Below are 14,663 nucleotides of genomic sequence, written 5' to 3'. Positions count from 1 at the left end.
AGTCCTGAGTTCAAGTGGGAACTATGCATTCCTTGGGGGTTCGGGGAGAGAGCTCGGGGTCTGAGGCCTCTCCCCAGTGCTGTGAATCACTGCCCGGGGAGCCTGCGTGATCGCTCTTGTTCCATGGTGAGACTGGCACTCACTGTCTGGGTATTCAAATTAAAGCTGCATGGAGCTGCTCTGCTCTGCGCTGGCCGGCGACTCTTCTCGCTACCGACCTGATGCTGCCATTTCCACACAATGCACGGCTGGGCCCGGGGTGGGGGGAGCCGTGCAAGAACGGAACATCAAACAGGAAAAGCTGGTATTCCCTCCCGAAATCCGCCTTCCTGCTTCCAAGCTAAACAGGCTTCAAAGGGGAGGCTTGTTTGTGCTTCTGCACCAGGCCTGGCTTCTCCATGGCGGGGTCAGCCTCAAGGAGCACGGAGCAGGTTAAAGAGCAAGAGAAACAAACCCAACGCGAAGCTGCGCGCTTAACCCCTTGCTGCATCCCCGGGAGGAGCGGGGAGGAGTGCCCTGCGCTGGGGGAAGGGTGCTGTGTGTCTTCAGTTTGGTGATGGGGCACCAAGGCCTCTCCTGCAGCAGCCACAGGTCCCTGTTTGGTTTACCCCCGGGGATGGGATCCTTCTGCCCACAGCTGGGTCTCAGCAGTGATGGCTTTCCTGGGGAAAGAGGGGGAGTTTGACCAGCAGCCAGGGAGCTGCTGGCTTCAGGGTGCTTCAGCAGCGGCAGGGGAGGCTCACGGCAGGCAGTGGGAGGTGAGTTACTCTGTCCCCAGACGATGGCTGTGTAGGGAGGCAGCAGGATAGGAGAACGCTGAAGGTGTTCAGTCAGTGCTGCTCCTCATGCCTGTGGCAGGCTCCTTCTGCAGGTTGTGAGCAGCAGCATCTTTGACAGGGACAGGACCAGGGTCTTCACCTCTCCTGTAACTGCTGGCCCTGGCTGGGGCTGGGCTGGAGAAGCCTCAAGCCAAGCACAGGAATGCATGGGGAGGCTGGGCCATGGCTCCCAGGCAGGTCCCAACTCAGGTGTTGACATGCTCGGCAGCTCCTGGGGCTGCCCAGGCTCTGCTGGTGCTGCTGGCTTCCTTCCCTTTGCTTCTACACAAAGCCCCAGCACCGAGGTGCCAAACTGTGAGGCACCTTGGCAGCTCCTGTGCTGAGTTGGGCAGGTGGCCAACCCTGCTCCTCTTACCCAAGCGTCCTGTCCCCAGCACTGGGCACCCCCCTAGGCCAGTCTGATCACCCCATGGGGATAGATGGCAGCTAGACAGTGGCTCTGGGACAGCCAGAGCCGTCTGCTGGACACCAGGAGATGAGAAGGAAGCTTGGAGGGCAGGCACATCGGCATGAGCACACACCTTGCTGCCCGGATGCTGGGGATGCCCACAGAGCAGAGCTGGCCCTGCTCCTCCTGGGGCTGGGAAGGGGTAGCCTGTGGGTTTGGCAAGGCATAGCCCTGCTCCTGCCTCTCCTGCTGCCCTCAGGGATCCTCTGAAGGTCAGGCTGGCACCAGGATGTGCCGGGCACTGGAGGGACACTGGCCCCAGGAACGCTACCTCCAGCCCAGAGCGCGATCAAACAATCAGAGCAAAGGCATCTAACCAAATCCTCCCGCCACCCTGGGAGACCACCCAGCAGCACAGCCGTTATCTGCCAGGGTGAGTGTTTACCAATAACGGGAACCAGCTTGCTGTTTTACTGCGAGCTTTATAAGGATAAAAAGAAGGGCTGGGCTTGAGCAGCTCCGAGACGCCGGGACACAGGCCGGCCATTTGCTCGGGCTGCCTAAGCCCCAGCTCAGCTGGGATAAGCTATCTGCTCCGTCTGTTTAACAATTCATCCTCCTCGCTCCCTCCAAAGTTGCCTCCAGATTCCATTTAACACCCGGGTGCTTCTCCCAACCCCTGGCAACCCCAAATGCACCAGAGGGAGAGGAGATTGCTGAGTGCTGCGGGCAGAAAGCTGGAAGGGAGAAGGGTGACACGGGCTGAAGGAACGTCGGCCATGGCTGGGATGAGATGGGACAGGACGGATGCCAGCTCCACCTCTGCTGCCAGCCGGCTGCAGCACGAGCCATCCAGCCCCAGACCACACAGGCACTGTGGGCATGTGAGGCAGAGAGAGGGAGCTGGTGTGGGCAGGGAAAAGGGGAAGCCACCACCCCACGCTGGCCCAACTCACCGATCAGGGGCACCACCAGGATGAATTTCCTGCAGTCCAACAGTGTTATCAAGCTGCTGAGGTGGTCGATGAAGCCATTGGTGTCTGGGACCAGGAAGACAGGTCTGATCTCCAGCTCCATCTGCCTCATTTGACTCTGGTCTTTCAGCACAGCCTGGAGGAGAAGGACATACGATGAGTAAGTAGGACATCAGCCCTATGACCTGTGGACCCTGAGAGCAGAAGATAAGCCTGGTTGGCATGTACACCTCCCACATCAAGGGCATCACGTGAAGGGGACCAGCAGGAGGCTGTGTCCATCCCACCTGCCCACCTCAAACACCAACTCTTGCAGGTCCACAGCACACACAAGTGGAATGGTGAAGGCTTCCATGAGAGCGCTCTCTGAGGAGAACAGCCCTGTCCAGGCTCTGGGGAGAACCAGGACCAGCCTTGAAAAGAGAGGTATTTTGGGAATTGTCTCATTTACGGGACTGGCAGTTGCCAGGATTATCTGCACTGGTGCCAAGAGACTAACCCTGATACAAAAGGAGGCTGGAGGATGTGGGTACTGGGAGTCCAGATGGAAGCAGCTCAAGGTGACAACAGCCAAAACAAACCAACTTGGGACACACAAGTCCTGCCAACAGCATCCTAACACAGGGACCCTGAGCAGGCAGCCGGGGGGTGGGGGTGGTGGAATGCTTGGCCGAGTATCTCCCTCACTGTCCCAACAGCATCCCACATGTGCCTTGCCTCTCCTGAGTCCCTCCAGCTGAGGAACCAGGTGGGTTTCAGCCCTGGAAACCTATAGCACTGTCCTTGGTAGAGCCTTTCACGTCTGCTGGAGACCAGAGGTGCTCACACATACATGGGAAGGATCTGCTGGGTCCTACTAGCAACCCTGTGGGGCTGCACCTGGACCAGGTGCAATGCCAGATGCCAAAACGGGACTGAAGAGCTCACATACTCCTTTCCACGCTATCGAAGGACTTGGGCTCTTTAGTAAGTCACAAGCTTAAAAAACTCAGGATGCTATTCTAGTGCTTCCTCTGCTTAAAAATAGCTTCCCTGGACTCGCTGATGTTTGTTGCCTCTAATAGGAACCGGTCACCCACGGAGCACAGCAGCACTGCTGTGGAACACATCCACCTTGCAAAACCCCTTGCGACAGCAGGCTTGCACCCACAAGATGCGCCCCAGGGACAGGAGGCGACCACCAATCCTCTGCTGCCCAATGTTTTGGGGAGCTCCCCCTGCCTGGGATGCAGATCTGAACCCTCCTGCAGTCACGCCAAAGCCTCGGAGGCACCCTGGGATGATGAGCTGCACGGGCCAGCGGTGGCCACGGAAAGAAGTGGTTTTTTTAATCCATTTCCAAGTGTTGTCATCTGGCTTTAAATCCAGGCAACTCGCTGCTGCCACCTCCCACAAGTGTCTCCAGGCAAGGCAGCGACCATAACCTCAACCATAACCTCACAGCACGCCTCCCACCGCCTCCTGGCAGCGCTGGTCCAAGGGCTGCAGCTCCCACTGATGCTGAGGGGTGATGGGCAGGAGCAGGGAGCGCGCCAGGTCCCTGTCAGCCACATGGCAGCACTGGAGCTGGCAGGACAGCGTGGGGATACACATCCCTCAGTGTCCAGGGGCAGCTCCAACGGCACCAGCATCCCTGTATGGCTGGGTGCTGGGTGCCATCCCTGTCTGCAATGCTGCCTTTGCCCAGGGAGGTGCTGGCACTCCCCGGTGGCATGGGGAGCCTGTGTTGGGAAACCTGGCATGGTACTGCTCTCCTCACCCCGAGGGTGGGAGGTGGGGTTTCTCCCCAGGGTTTGGGGGTGCAGGAGGAGACGCTAGTCCCTGGGAGGCACCAGGCCCTGTTGAGCTCCACCTGCCATGGGAGAAGGGCTCCATCGGCCAATGCAGACACCCAGAGCAAAGCAGCACGTCCCTTGTGCCGTGGCCAAAGAGTTCAAAGGCCCTGAACCTGCAGGAAGGGAGCGGGGAGGGGGGAGAACCATGCAGCCTCCAAAGGGTGACAACAGCCCTACGCGAGCAAGAGGGGCCCCCTGCCTGCACCCCAACACAGCTCCACGACCCCGCGGCTCGTCCCGGTCCACGCAGCCAACCTCAGGAGCGCAAGCGTGAGCTGGAAGCTCACCTACCCCTCTGGCCAGGGGAGGAGCAGGGGTGACAGTGTGGGGGCAGGGTGGGGATGGAACACAGTACCCTCGTGTGTGGCATTTGCCCCCGGGGTGGCTTTCGCAGGCTGTACCCAGCCGATTCCTGGCAGCCGCCAGCGACGCCTGTGCCGGCCGTCACGTCCCATTCCGCTGGTTGGGCCGCCCGGTGAGAGAAGGACACAGGATGCGCCGGGGAGTGAAAGAGCGAGGTCGGCAGGGGAGCGTGCCAAGTCCCCGCGCACAGCTCCGGCCCGCTCGGGGAGCCAGAGGGAAACTCGCCTTTGCAGGGTTCAGAGGCCGGCAGCGAGATTTATTTTTGTTTGTGTGAGTAAAAGGCTGCAGAAGCCTCTGGCCAAGGGGTTTCGGGGGGGAGAGGAGTGGCCTGTGATTCATGCGGACGCTGGCTGGCCCCGTGCCAGAGATGAAAGGGAGCCCATGTGCGGGGAACCGGGGAGGCGAGTGCCGCTTTAACCCTTCTGCGGGGTCTGGGGTTGGGGGGGGGGGGTGTGGGTTGAGGAGGGGGTCGCGCGGTCCCGTGGGGAGGAAGGAGGGGAGTGGGGGATGTGGATTGGGATGCCTGAGTCTGGGGTCTGGCTGCTGTGCTGGAAATAAATTGGCAGTCCTGCCGTGCCTCAGTTTCCCCGATGAGAGGATGGAGAGATGGTGGCCCCCACATGTCCTGGTGGGAGGTGGGATTTAGGGGACACCCCGGGGAGAGCGGCACGTTGCACCAGTGGAGGTACAGCCTCGCCTCCAGCTGAGTGCTCCGGGACGGACGGATTCCAGTCTTGTCTTACTGGGTTAAACATGCTGCACGGCTCTGCGGCAGCAACCCTGCAGTGCTGGACGTGGCAGGGGACCTCTGACGCCGGGGGGGCTCTCTGTTCCCCGGGGGCCAGGCAGCTCCCCCTCCCCTAAGTCCTGCATCCGTGCTGCAGCAGTGAGAGTGGCTCTGACTCGCAGCCCCCTGCCCAGATTCCTGCTCCGGCCATGGGGGCTGCTCCCAGGAGCTGGGCCGGAGCCGGAGGTGGCTCCCCCGGCTGCCCCAGCTGGTGGCAGCACTGAGATCAGACACTTGCACACACAGTCCCAAATTCCCAGCTCATCCATCAGCTGGGATCACCTGGGGGATTCCCCGGAAGCCGCTGTCCAGTGTGGGCAGGGGATCAGTCCCCTGGGAACCAGTCCCCCAGGGTGGTACTTTCTGCAGAGTTCAGGGGTGGGGGACACCTGAGGGTCCCCACCACAAGCACAGAATAGCAAGGGGGGTTCTCCATTGCCCCTGCCCCGGGGCTCTGCACAGAGCCCAGCGCTCCTCTGCCCACAGTGCAGGGCTGGTGGGGATGCCCAGAGCAGAAGCCTGGCAGAGATGCCCGCTCTGCTGCCTTTGGGACAGGTCATACAGGGTCACACCTCTCTGCCAGGATGTATGGGCCACCACCACCACCACCCTGCCACCCCCTCCGTGCCCCAACCCACTCTCCAACCCCGGGGAAAACCCGGTGCCACTACCCGTAACATCCCCCCGCACGCTCCGTGGGGATGGGAGGCGGATTTTCCAGGGCTGAGAACAATGCCTCCCTAGCCTCTGCTCCAAGGCTTCCTCCTCCCAAGGTTCATCTGCAGCGTCTTCCTCAAGGAGTAAACGTGCCCCGTGCCTGGTAGCAAACCGGGGCCGCCGCCGTGGCGGAGCCGCCGTGGGTGGGTGGGTGTGCGCCTTCCGCAGCCAGCAGGCACCCGCTCCCAGGCAGGTGTGCGTCGGCGCGTGTGCACCCGCGGCATTGTTCCTGCGCCGAGGAGAGCGTGAATGGGATACGGCTATATTTAGCCACTTACTCACGCTACCGCCACAAAGGAGCGGCTGCATCTTAAGGGGGCGGCCGTTCCGTGGGCTCAGAAGGGACAGGAGAGCGGCTATTTTGGGAAGACATGTCATAATTGGCCGCCCCGGTTAAGCTGCTTCTGTAATGCTGAGCAAAACAATAGCAGCATCCAGAGGAAGAGCCTGTTATGTTTCAGGTGGGATGTTTTCAACCGGTCAGGAAACTCGACCGCTCCCAGCGCACAGCGGCGGCACAAAGGACAGGGGACGCTGAACAGCATGGACCAAGGGCCTGGCCAAGCAGCGGGGGCGGCTGGGACAGCGTGGCAGGGCCTGGTGCTGGCTGGGGACACAGCCCTGCCGGAGAACGCCGCCTGCCCCAGCAGCACCACTGCCACCTCCTCTTGTCCACCTGCCCGCCCAGCCTCTCGCCCCTCCAAATATCCATGCCAGGTATATCTCCTGTCCCAGCGTGGCTGACAGTCTCAGCTCGCCCACTCATGGCAGTGGAGGTGACTCAGGTGAAGAGTCTGGTGTCCCAGCCCCTCCAAATATCCAGGTATGGATACACCTGGTATGGATATTTGGAGGGGCTGGGACACCAGACTCTGCAGGAGGCAGCACCTGGGCTCCAGGCCTGAGTGACCTCCACTGCCATGAGTGGGGAGGTGAGGCTGTCAGCCACGCTGGGACAGGAGAGGGGTCTGCTGGGCTTGGGAGAGTATTTGGAGCTGTGGTTTGTCCCCATGAGAATGAAAATGGGACTAGGGGCATGGTGAATGTGTACCAAATATCCATACTTGGATATCTGGAGGGGCAAGAGGCCGGGCAGGCAGGTGGACAAGAGGACCTGGATATCCAGGTATGATATATATGCAGGTATGGATATTTGGAGTGCCCAGGTATGACATGCCTGGTCTTTCACCTCATCCCGATGCATCACTGCTGTCGCCAACCTGTGACATGGGACTGGCAGGCGGCTCTGTCCCAGCCTGGACAAGCAGTGAGGGCAGAGGCAGGCTGGCAGCAGTGCCAGCCCATAACCCAGGGCCAGGCAGCCAAGGGCTGCCTCCTCACAACCAGGGCTGCCCAGGGACAGAGGAGGCTTCGACCTAACGGAGCTCTGGCCTATCTGACCCCCCTCGGAGTGATGGTTTTGGGGGGCAGGCCTGTGTGTGGGGGGAACAGAGCTGAGCTTGGTGCTGGCCAAGGGCCTGTACCGACCTGAATCTGTGCCTCCCTGGCAGCTCCAGCTGCCATCCTGCACATGCTAAGCCAGGGCAGGGAACCCCAAACCCACCTCGAGGTGCAAATGTGACCCCAGCACTGGCTGTGGTTGGGAGCTACAAGGAGGATGTCCAGGGGCTGCCCTGCCAGGCCAGGGAAACAGCAGCAGAACCTGGGACACCAGACTCTGTGGGCAGCAGCACCTGGGTGCTAGGCCTGATCACCTCCACTGCCATAAGTAGGGAGCAGAAGCTATCAGCCATGGGACAGGAGAGGGGTGTGCTGGGCTTGGGAGAATATTTGGAGCTGTGGCTTGTCCCCATGAGAATGAAAATGGGACCTGGGGCACAGTGAACGCGTGAACTCCACAGGTGAGCAGTGAACAAGAGGAACGGGCTGTAACGGGGAAGCCCCAGGTCCCATGAAACACAAACTCTCTTGAGAAGATGAGAAAGGTCAAGGACCACAGGGCAAGAGAGGGAAAGTGGAGGGGGTGGATGCTGAGCTGCCTCCGACCCAGCCTCCCCAGGCAGCACTTTCCACCCAAGCTCCTCTGCTCCTCTATCTCCGGCTGCGTGGTCAGTGCCAGGGCAGGGAGAGGACCGGGGCAAGCACACATGTTCCGCTCCAGGCTGTTCCCAGCTAGCTACAAGCTGGATGACTTTACCAAAGCCCCAAGGACTTCTCCTCCACCCCGCGCCTTCAGACTCCAAGTGCACCTCGGTTCTCAGCTGTGCAGCCCCTGAAGCTGCCCACACCCTCATTTTGACCTCTCTCTGCCTGCAAGCACTGGCCCCAGCACGGCTGGGGAGGAAGGGAGGAGCACACCGGGGGGAGAAAGCCCCTGACAACATCACGCAGCCCCCACTCTCCCCACAGAATGGGCAGCGGCCATCCCGGGAGGCAGAGGGAGGTGGGGGGGGGGCCCACTGCAGCTGGGCTAGTCACTGGGGCCGGGGGATCTGCTGCGCTCTGCCCTCCCTGAACATGTGCAGTTCCTGTTTGCTGTGTCTGTACAAGGCAGTGGGAAGTGGGGAATTTACTTACACCTCCCGCTTAACAACCCTGGGAGGCTGGAAGGCTTCAGTCCGCTTTAATTTACAGCCCATCTCTCCAATCTTTCACTCGTTCGCTGCTGCTTTTCTTCCTCCTCGTATTAAACGTGACCCAGGTACCTGCCAACAATAATGGACTCTCTTGCGGGGGTGGCCCCTCCCTCCCTCCCTCCATCCCTCCTTTCCTCCTTGTGAGTTCTACCTTCGCTTCGGTACCAATCGCTGGAGATTCAAAGGAAGAAGAAGAATAAAAAATAACAAAAAAAGAAAAGGAAAAAAAAAAAAAAAAAGGGTGAAATCTGCAAGGTTTGGGGTGGGTTTGGAAAAGCGAAGCGCAGTGGTTCTGGGCCCGGCGCCAGTAGCCGGAGGGTACACATGTGCACGCTCTCCCAGTAGAGCCTTCAGCAGCCCTGTTTTACAACCACCTCGGCACACACTGCAGAGTTCACGCATATGGCCAGACAGATGTGTCTGGCTTACGTTCAAGGCTGGAAAATGAAGAATTATGGAAGTGAAGGGCCCTGGGCATTAGAGAGGGCGGAGGTGAGGGGGAGGGGAGCCAGGGAGAATTTTTCCTCTGCTGAGAAATCCTCATCTGGGCTGCGAGGCTGGAGGAAGAGGGGTTGCGAGCGCAGAGGCAGCCAACAGCCATGCATGTGAGAACGCTCTTAAAGCAACAGCGTGCACCGCCGGGGCGTCTGCTCCCAGTCTAACCAGTTTACTTCACCGACTCCCGCTGGGAAACATGCTCAGAGCAGGCCAGGCCAAGGATGGGATCACCTGTATCCCGTCTGTTTGTGCCCATAACGATGGTAACGAGCGGCGCCCCGGCTGCAGCGGCTGTTTGCCAGCTCATTTTCCTGCCGCTGGCTCCCACGTGAACTCTGCTGCTCACGTCCCACCCTCTCGCCCATCGGCCTGTGCCCCGCTGCACAGAAAAGCTGATTTCTCACCAAGTCTCACTGCCACAGAGCCTCTGCCCCAGGCAGGGGGACAGCTCACTGCTGGGCATGCGCTGCTGTACAGCCACAGGGCACGGCACTCCCTGCCAGGGTGCCTGGCTGTGCTGGCAGCTCCGTGGAGCAGCCATGTCCAGCTTCACGAGGGGCCCAGGAGAGCGATTTGGCCCTTCCCAAAGACAAAGCCAAGCTTCCTGCTGGGATTCACAGGGGTAACTACACCGGGGTAGCTTGAGGTGCTACAGGACATCCCCAGAGGTCACCGTTCCTGAAGTGTGGCAGGGAAACCATTGGCACAGTGAGGCAGGATCAGCCCCCATACAAAGGCAAAGCAGCTCCTCAGCCAGCTCAGGTGCTGCAGCGTGTCCTACCTGGATCTTGTCTTGACGACGCTGCTGTTCAGCGACTTTCCTGGCCAGGGCTTGCTTCTTGGCTCTGAGCTCCTTGATGTCCATCTCTCCCCCGCTGCCTTCTGCCTCAGAATCATCTTCAAATGCCTCAATCCTCACATCATCTTCCTTCTTCCAGTAAAATGCAGAAAGACCAAGAAGAAAAAAAACCAAAAACAAACAGGAGAGAGGTCATTGTAAGGGATGCTGGCAGCAGGGACCGTGCTCATTCTGCTTCCCCCTTTCCAGCAGACAAATCCCTGCCAGGGACAGTCCACCACCAGTTCTTGACGGGCAACTGAATGGTTTTAAACATCTAAAAGAAGCAAGCGAAGAAAATAAACAGCAATCACCCAGGAAATGACAAAGGTGAGACAGGAGGTAGCGGGGCAGGGAAGGCAGCAACCACGGAGGGCAGGAGCAGCCCTGCTTAAAGCTCTGTTCTAACATCAAACCTTCTTCCTCACCATAGAAAACTCTTCCCTTGGGTGAGTCACTGGTGTTTTACAGGCTTCAGTTGTGTAAAGCCATGGCATTTCCCTGTCTCTCCACTCCACCTGCCTGTTTAGGCTCCACAACCCTCGGAGCAAATGCTGTTACTCCCCATCTGCCTGCACCAGGGCTGTGCAATGCTGCTCAACACCGCTGCCTCGTCCTAGCCTGGGCACACAAGCCGAGCATCTCGATTGGGAACTTGGGTCTGTGAAACCAGGAGGTTGTAAGAGCCCATTCCCCTTCTCTGTTTTGGTCTCTGTATAGGCCAGAGAGTCCTGCACCCACCCCAGAGCTGCCAGCTGGGCTGGAACACACGGTGTAGGAGGAGATGCTCAGTCTTGATGTTCAAGCTCCACATGATGGAGAATCCACTGCGTCTCGAGGTCAGTCATTTCCACAGTTAATTACTTCCTCTGTTCACATTTGCATCCTACTTCCAGCCTGCCTTTCCCATGCTTCTGCAGGCCAGCCTGAACTGAAAGGTTCCTGGTTCTCCAACCTCCTGCTCACACAGGCACTTCTGGACCATGTCGCATCTTCATCCTCTCCTAGAAGCCCTTCCCTGGCTCTCCTCATCAGATCTGCAGACCCTCTCCAGTATGCCTGCACTGCCTGAGCTGGACACCCCAGAATGAACCATGCTGTTCCTAACCCCAGGTGAAGGCTGTGGTGGCCTTTCCCTGTGCACCCAAACCTCTGGGACACAGCAATGCGGGAGGTGGTGGCTGGTGACTGGGGAACAGCCACAACCCAGTTCTTCCCCAGCTTTTTTGGTATCCCCAGTGGCTCCTTGCCCAAAAGGGGACCATGAGTCCCTGTTCCTAAACATGTCCCAGCAGCAGCTGCCTGCACACACAAGCTGTCAGATCTATCACTGCCACCCAGAGCCTCCTCGTCTCGCCACCAGAGCGACTGTGGGCCTTTCCCAAGCCCTGTTGTTACCGATCTCCCCTTCTCTGCACAAAAGCCCAGGGCTGTGATGGGGTTGGGAAGAGTTTCCACATGGCAACCAGGCAGAAAAACCTGCTCTGAGCCCCAGCAGGCTGCCAGGGATGGATCCCACACAGGGGGATTCCCTGAAGGGATGGGAGCATCGCTATGTTCTCTGCCCTGTGCAGGCTCCTGTGGCTTGTGTCACCCGGACTGCGCACCCACCTGACGACAGAACCGTGTGCTCTTCTCTCAGGGTGACTTTTTAGCCATGGGAAGGAGGAAGACGGTGGCCTCAGGCTCACTTCCCTCTGCTGGGACAGCCTGGACCACAAGAGATGGGGGGGATGCTGCCAGGGGGACAGCGCTGCACAAGGACCTCAGGGAAAAGTGTGTCCCTGATGCAGATCTGCTGTGGTGGGTTGGGATCTGCTTGCCCCAGCTGATGGTGGTCACGCTGGCAAGCTGGAAGCTCCCTTGAGATCAGAGCCCAAGGAGGAAGCTCCAGGGTTGTGCAACAATCTCAGGCAGAGGTTCCCACAGCAGAGCAGAGAGATGGTGGGGACTGGGTGGGAGGGAGCTATCCTCCATACTGGGGTCTGTTCAGAGCAGAAATGGGAGGGGCCAACCCAACCAAAGGAGTGCTCCAGAGAACAGGACCATCCCTGTCACGACAGCGGGTGGAACCTGAAGATCTCCCTGTATCATAAGCTTTTGGGTGATGGCAGCTTGAAAAAGGAGAGGACAAAGGTTCAGGTCTCTCACCTTACAGGGACATCTCTTGCTGCTTGGGCAAAAAAATCCCCTACAACCTGTCCCCTGCTGCTGGGACAGGGAGGGTGCTGAGCATGTTCCTGCTCCAGGCTCCTCAGGCTGCCAGCTCCCTGGAGCACACAGGGCCATGGGGCAGAACCAAGGTGCTGTTACCTGCACAGGGTGATACCCCCTTGGCCTTGGCAGCAGGAGAGGGAGCCATAGCGAGCTTGGGCAGCGCCAGGCCACCCAGCTCCCCTCTCCCAACACCTCTGCCCCTCTCTCCCGTTTCCCTGGCCTTTCCAACTGCAAGATTAAACAGAAGAAAAGAGTCAACCTGCGGAGCGGCTGGCAGGGCCCTTAAACACACACACAGAGCCTGGAGCGAAGCAAGGCCTACAGGAACAAGCAAGGGCAGAAAAACAAGAGTTGAATTCCTTAATCACATCAGGATGTGAGAGGCAGGGGAGGGACGGGGCGCCAATGTCAGCTCTTCCTGTACGTGTGCTGGAGGCTGGAGCTCAGGCCTCCGCCGCAACGAGCTCTACGGCTATAAACTTGATCCTGAAGCTGAACCCTGACACCCCCTCGCCCACCTCCTCTCGTGGGGCCGCAGCGCTGCACGTTATTAAAGCTTTCCCCATCCCCCCACCCCCCCTCGTCCCCCCCCCCTTTCCTCAGCTTCGGGTACGACAAAAAGCAGCATCTGGAACTCATAGGAGCGCGAGATAGAGGCGGGCGGGCTGGGCTGGCAGGAAAGGGCACCAGAGAAGTACACTCAGGAGACAGGAGCTGTGCACCATTTGCCCCCACCTCCCCCTGCTACCCCCCTTGCCTCCCCCCCCCCACACCCCTAAAATGCACACGCAGCTCCGCTGGCTATAAATAGCGGGAGCTGCAGGGCAGGCAGAGGCTGGGCCCCACAGGGGTGATTCTTCCTTCACCGAGGCGCACTCTTCCCGCACGGTACCTGATCTTCCAGTTGTTTTCCCTCTTGGCTTCCCATTTCCTTTCCCATGGCGTCTGGGACGGGTGCCACTGACACATATTTTCCACCCTTGAATGCCAGCAAAGGCTCTTCTTGTCCACAAAGGGCTTCCAGGAAATACTTCAGAACTGTGACCCTCTTGCAGTCGGCTGCAATAACCTACGGGGTGAGGACGAGGCGGTTGGGGAGAGGGAAAGGAAAACAAAGTTAGTGCAAAGGGGAGGCGGATGGGCAACGGTCAGGGGAAAATGTTTGGGGCTCTAGAAGGCCCCAGCGGGATGCAGGCAGGGCTGCACAGCACGGAGGGGATGTGCAGAGCGCTGCTCTTCTCAACACAAATGGAAGGGGGTTTGCTCATGCCTTGTCCCCCACTGTCCCCAGGGAAAAGGGATGTCGTGGCACCCAGCACCGATCCACAGGTTGTTGTGCCTCCTCTATGCCCTCCAAGGGCCACAGGCTGGGTCGGGGGGGGCAGCCAGCCCCCTGCCCAGCCTTCCCAAATAGGAGAATGTCCCACTGAAGTGTGAGAAGCGAACGATGTGGTTGATCCTTACTGCTTTGTTTCTGCTCTGGCACCAGATTCCCCCCACTGCAGAAGCTGGGGAGGGATGCAAGCGGAGAGAGCGGGCGGGTGGGGGCATCTGAGAAAAGCTGAGCCCCTCCTCGTCTCCAGCCTGACCCCATCCCATGGGCCCATCTCACAGACCAACTGGGAAGCCCAGTCAGGGAGGCTGGGACAGATGTGGCCAGAAGGAAACTCAATAGCTTGGGTAATTATCCAATTTATGAGGCTTTCAAATGGAGTTTCCAGAGCCTGGGAGCCCGGTGCCTCCGCAGCCCCGTCCCACGTGGCACAACCTCTGCTGGTGCCTCTGCCACAACCGGCCCAGGCTCAGAGCTAACTCCCTCACAGAGGGGCTCTGCACCTGCAGAGCTCTCCCCTGTTGCCTCCTGCTGCCGGTACATCCCCAGGGAGCAGCAGATTTATGGGGAGAAAGACGGCGACCAGAGTTGGAAGTGCTATGTGCTACGGAGACAACATCCGTGTCGATGCCCACGTTCCCCCTGGCCCTACAAACCACACGGGGTTTGCTCTGCTCATACAGAGCAACTCAGCCTCATAGACCCACCCCCAGCCCAAAAGGGTCCCAGACCCCAGCGAGGTGACTCAACCAGGCACCTCAGAGCCAGGGATGCCATACGCCCCGGCTCCAGTTTGGCGAAGAGCGGCTTCGTCACCCTGCCGTGCCGGCAGCGGTGCGCGCCCCGGGCGGGCCGGTGCGGCGGTGAGTGGAAGGGTTGGCAGCGACATGCAGCCCTGTCCCACCAGGCTGCCGTGAGAGGAAACTTCTGCTCTTCCACACCGCTGCCAGTTTCCTCTCTGCGGACTAATTTTAACCACCGTGTCGCTGTGGTGCGTGTCAAAAACCTGACCCTCCTCTGACCTCCAACCTCCCACCCCGGCTACTGCCTGAGCCAGGCACCCTCGCAGCCGGATCCGTATCCATTTGGAGCTGCCCCCCCTCCCTGGGACCCCACGTCCCCTCCTCGTGCCTGCGCTGACAGGCAGGGGGGGAGAAGCACCTTTCTCCCCTCAGGAGGCAGCTGCTCCTGCAGAGAGGGAGGTGTGAGCAGGGTGATGGCAGGAAGGTATTATTTCAGAGAGCAAGGACCTGTAGCCACCCATTCTGCCCCAATAA

At 59.5% G+C, this 14,663-nt stretch overlaps 1 protein-coding gene across 4 annotated transcripts in view; it reads right to left on the bottom strand.

Annotated features, from left to right (window-relative positions):
- SMG6 (SMG6 nonsense mediated mRNA decay factor) overlaps nt 1–14,663 on the bottom strand; it is a gene marked incomplete at its 5' end in the record, with an annotated part of 113,536 nt that overhangs the window by 4,016 nt on the left and 94,857 nt on the right. For 2 of the 4 annotated variants that reach the window (XM_084272821.1, XM_084272820.1), the window contains 3 exons: nt 2,184–2,337; nt 9,780–9,929; nt 12,946–13,122. In XM_084272821.1, the coding sequence (XP_084128947.1) occupies nt 2,184–2,337; nt 9,780–9,929; nt 12,946–13,122 (481 nt within the window). The remainder of the gene's footprint in view (nt 1–2,183; nt 2,338–9,779; nt 9,930–12,945; nt 13,123–14,663) is intronic. The other 2 variants (XM_084272822.1, XM_084272823.1) reach the window with 1 other exon arrangement.

The sequence above is a fragment of the Gallinula chloropus genome (assembly GCF_964237585.1).
Source record: "Gallinula chloropus genome assembly, chromosome: 19".
In the NCBI taxonomy this organism is placed as follows: domain Eukaryota; kingdom Metazoa; phylum Chordata; class Aves; order Gruiformes; family Rallidae; genus Gallinula; species Gallinula chloropus.
The sequence above is the reverse complement of the archived record's forward strand: the minus strand, read 5'-3'. Positions and strand labels throughout refer to the sequence as shown.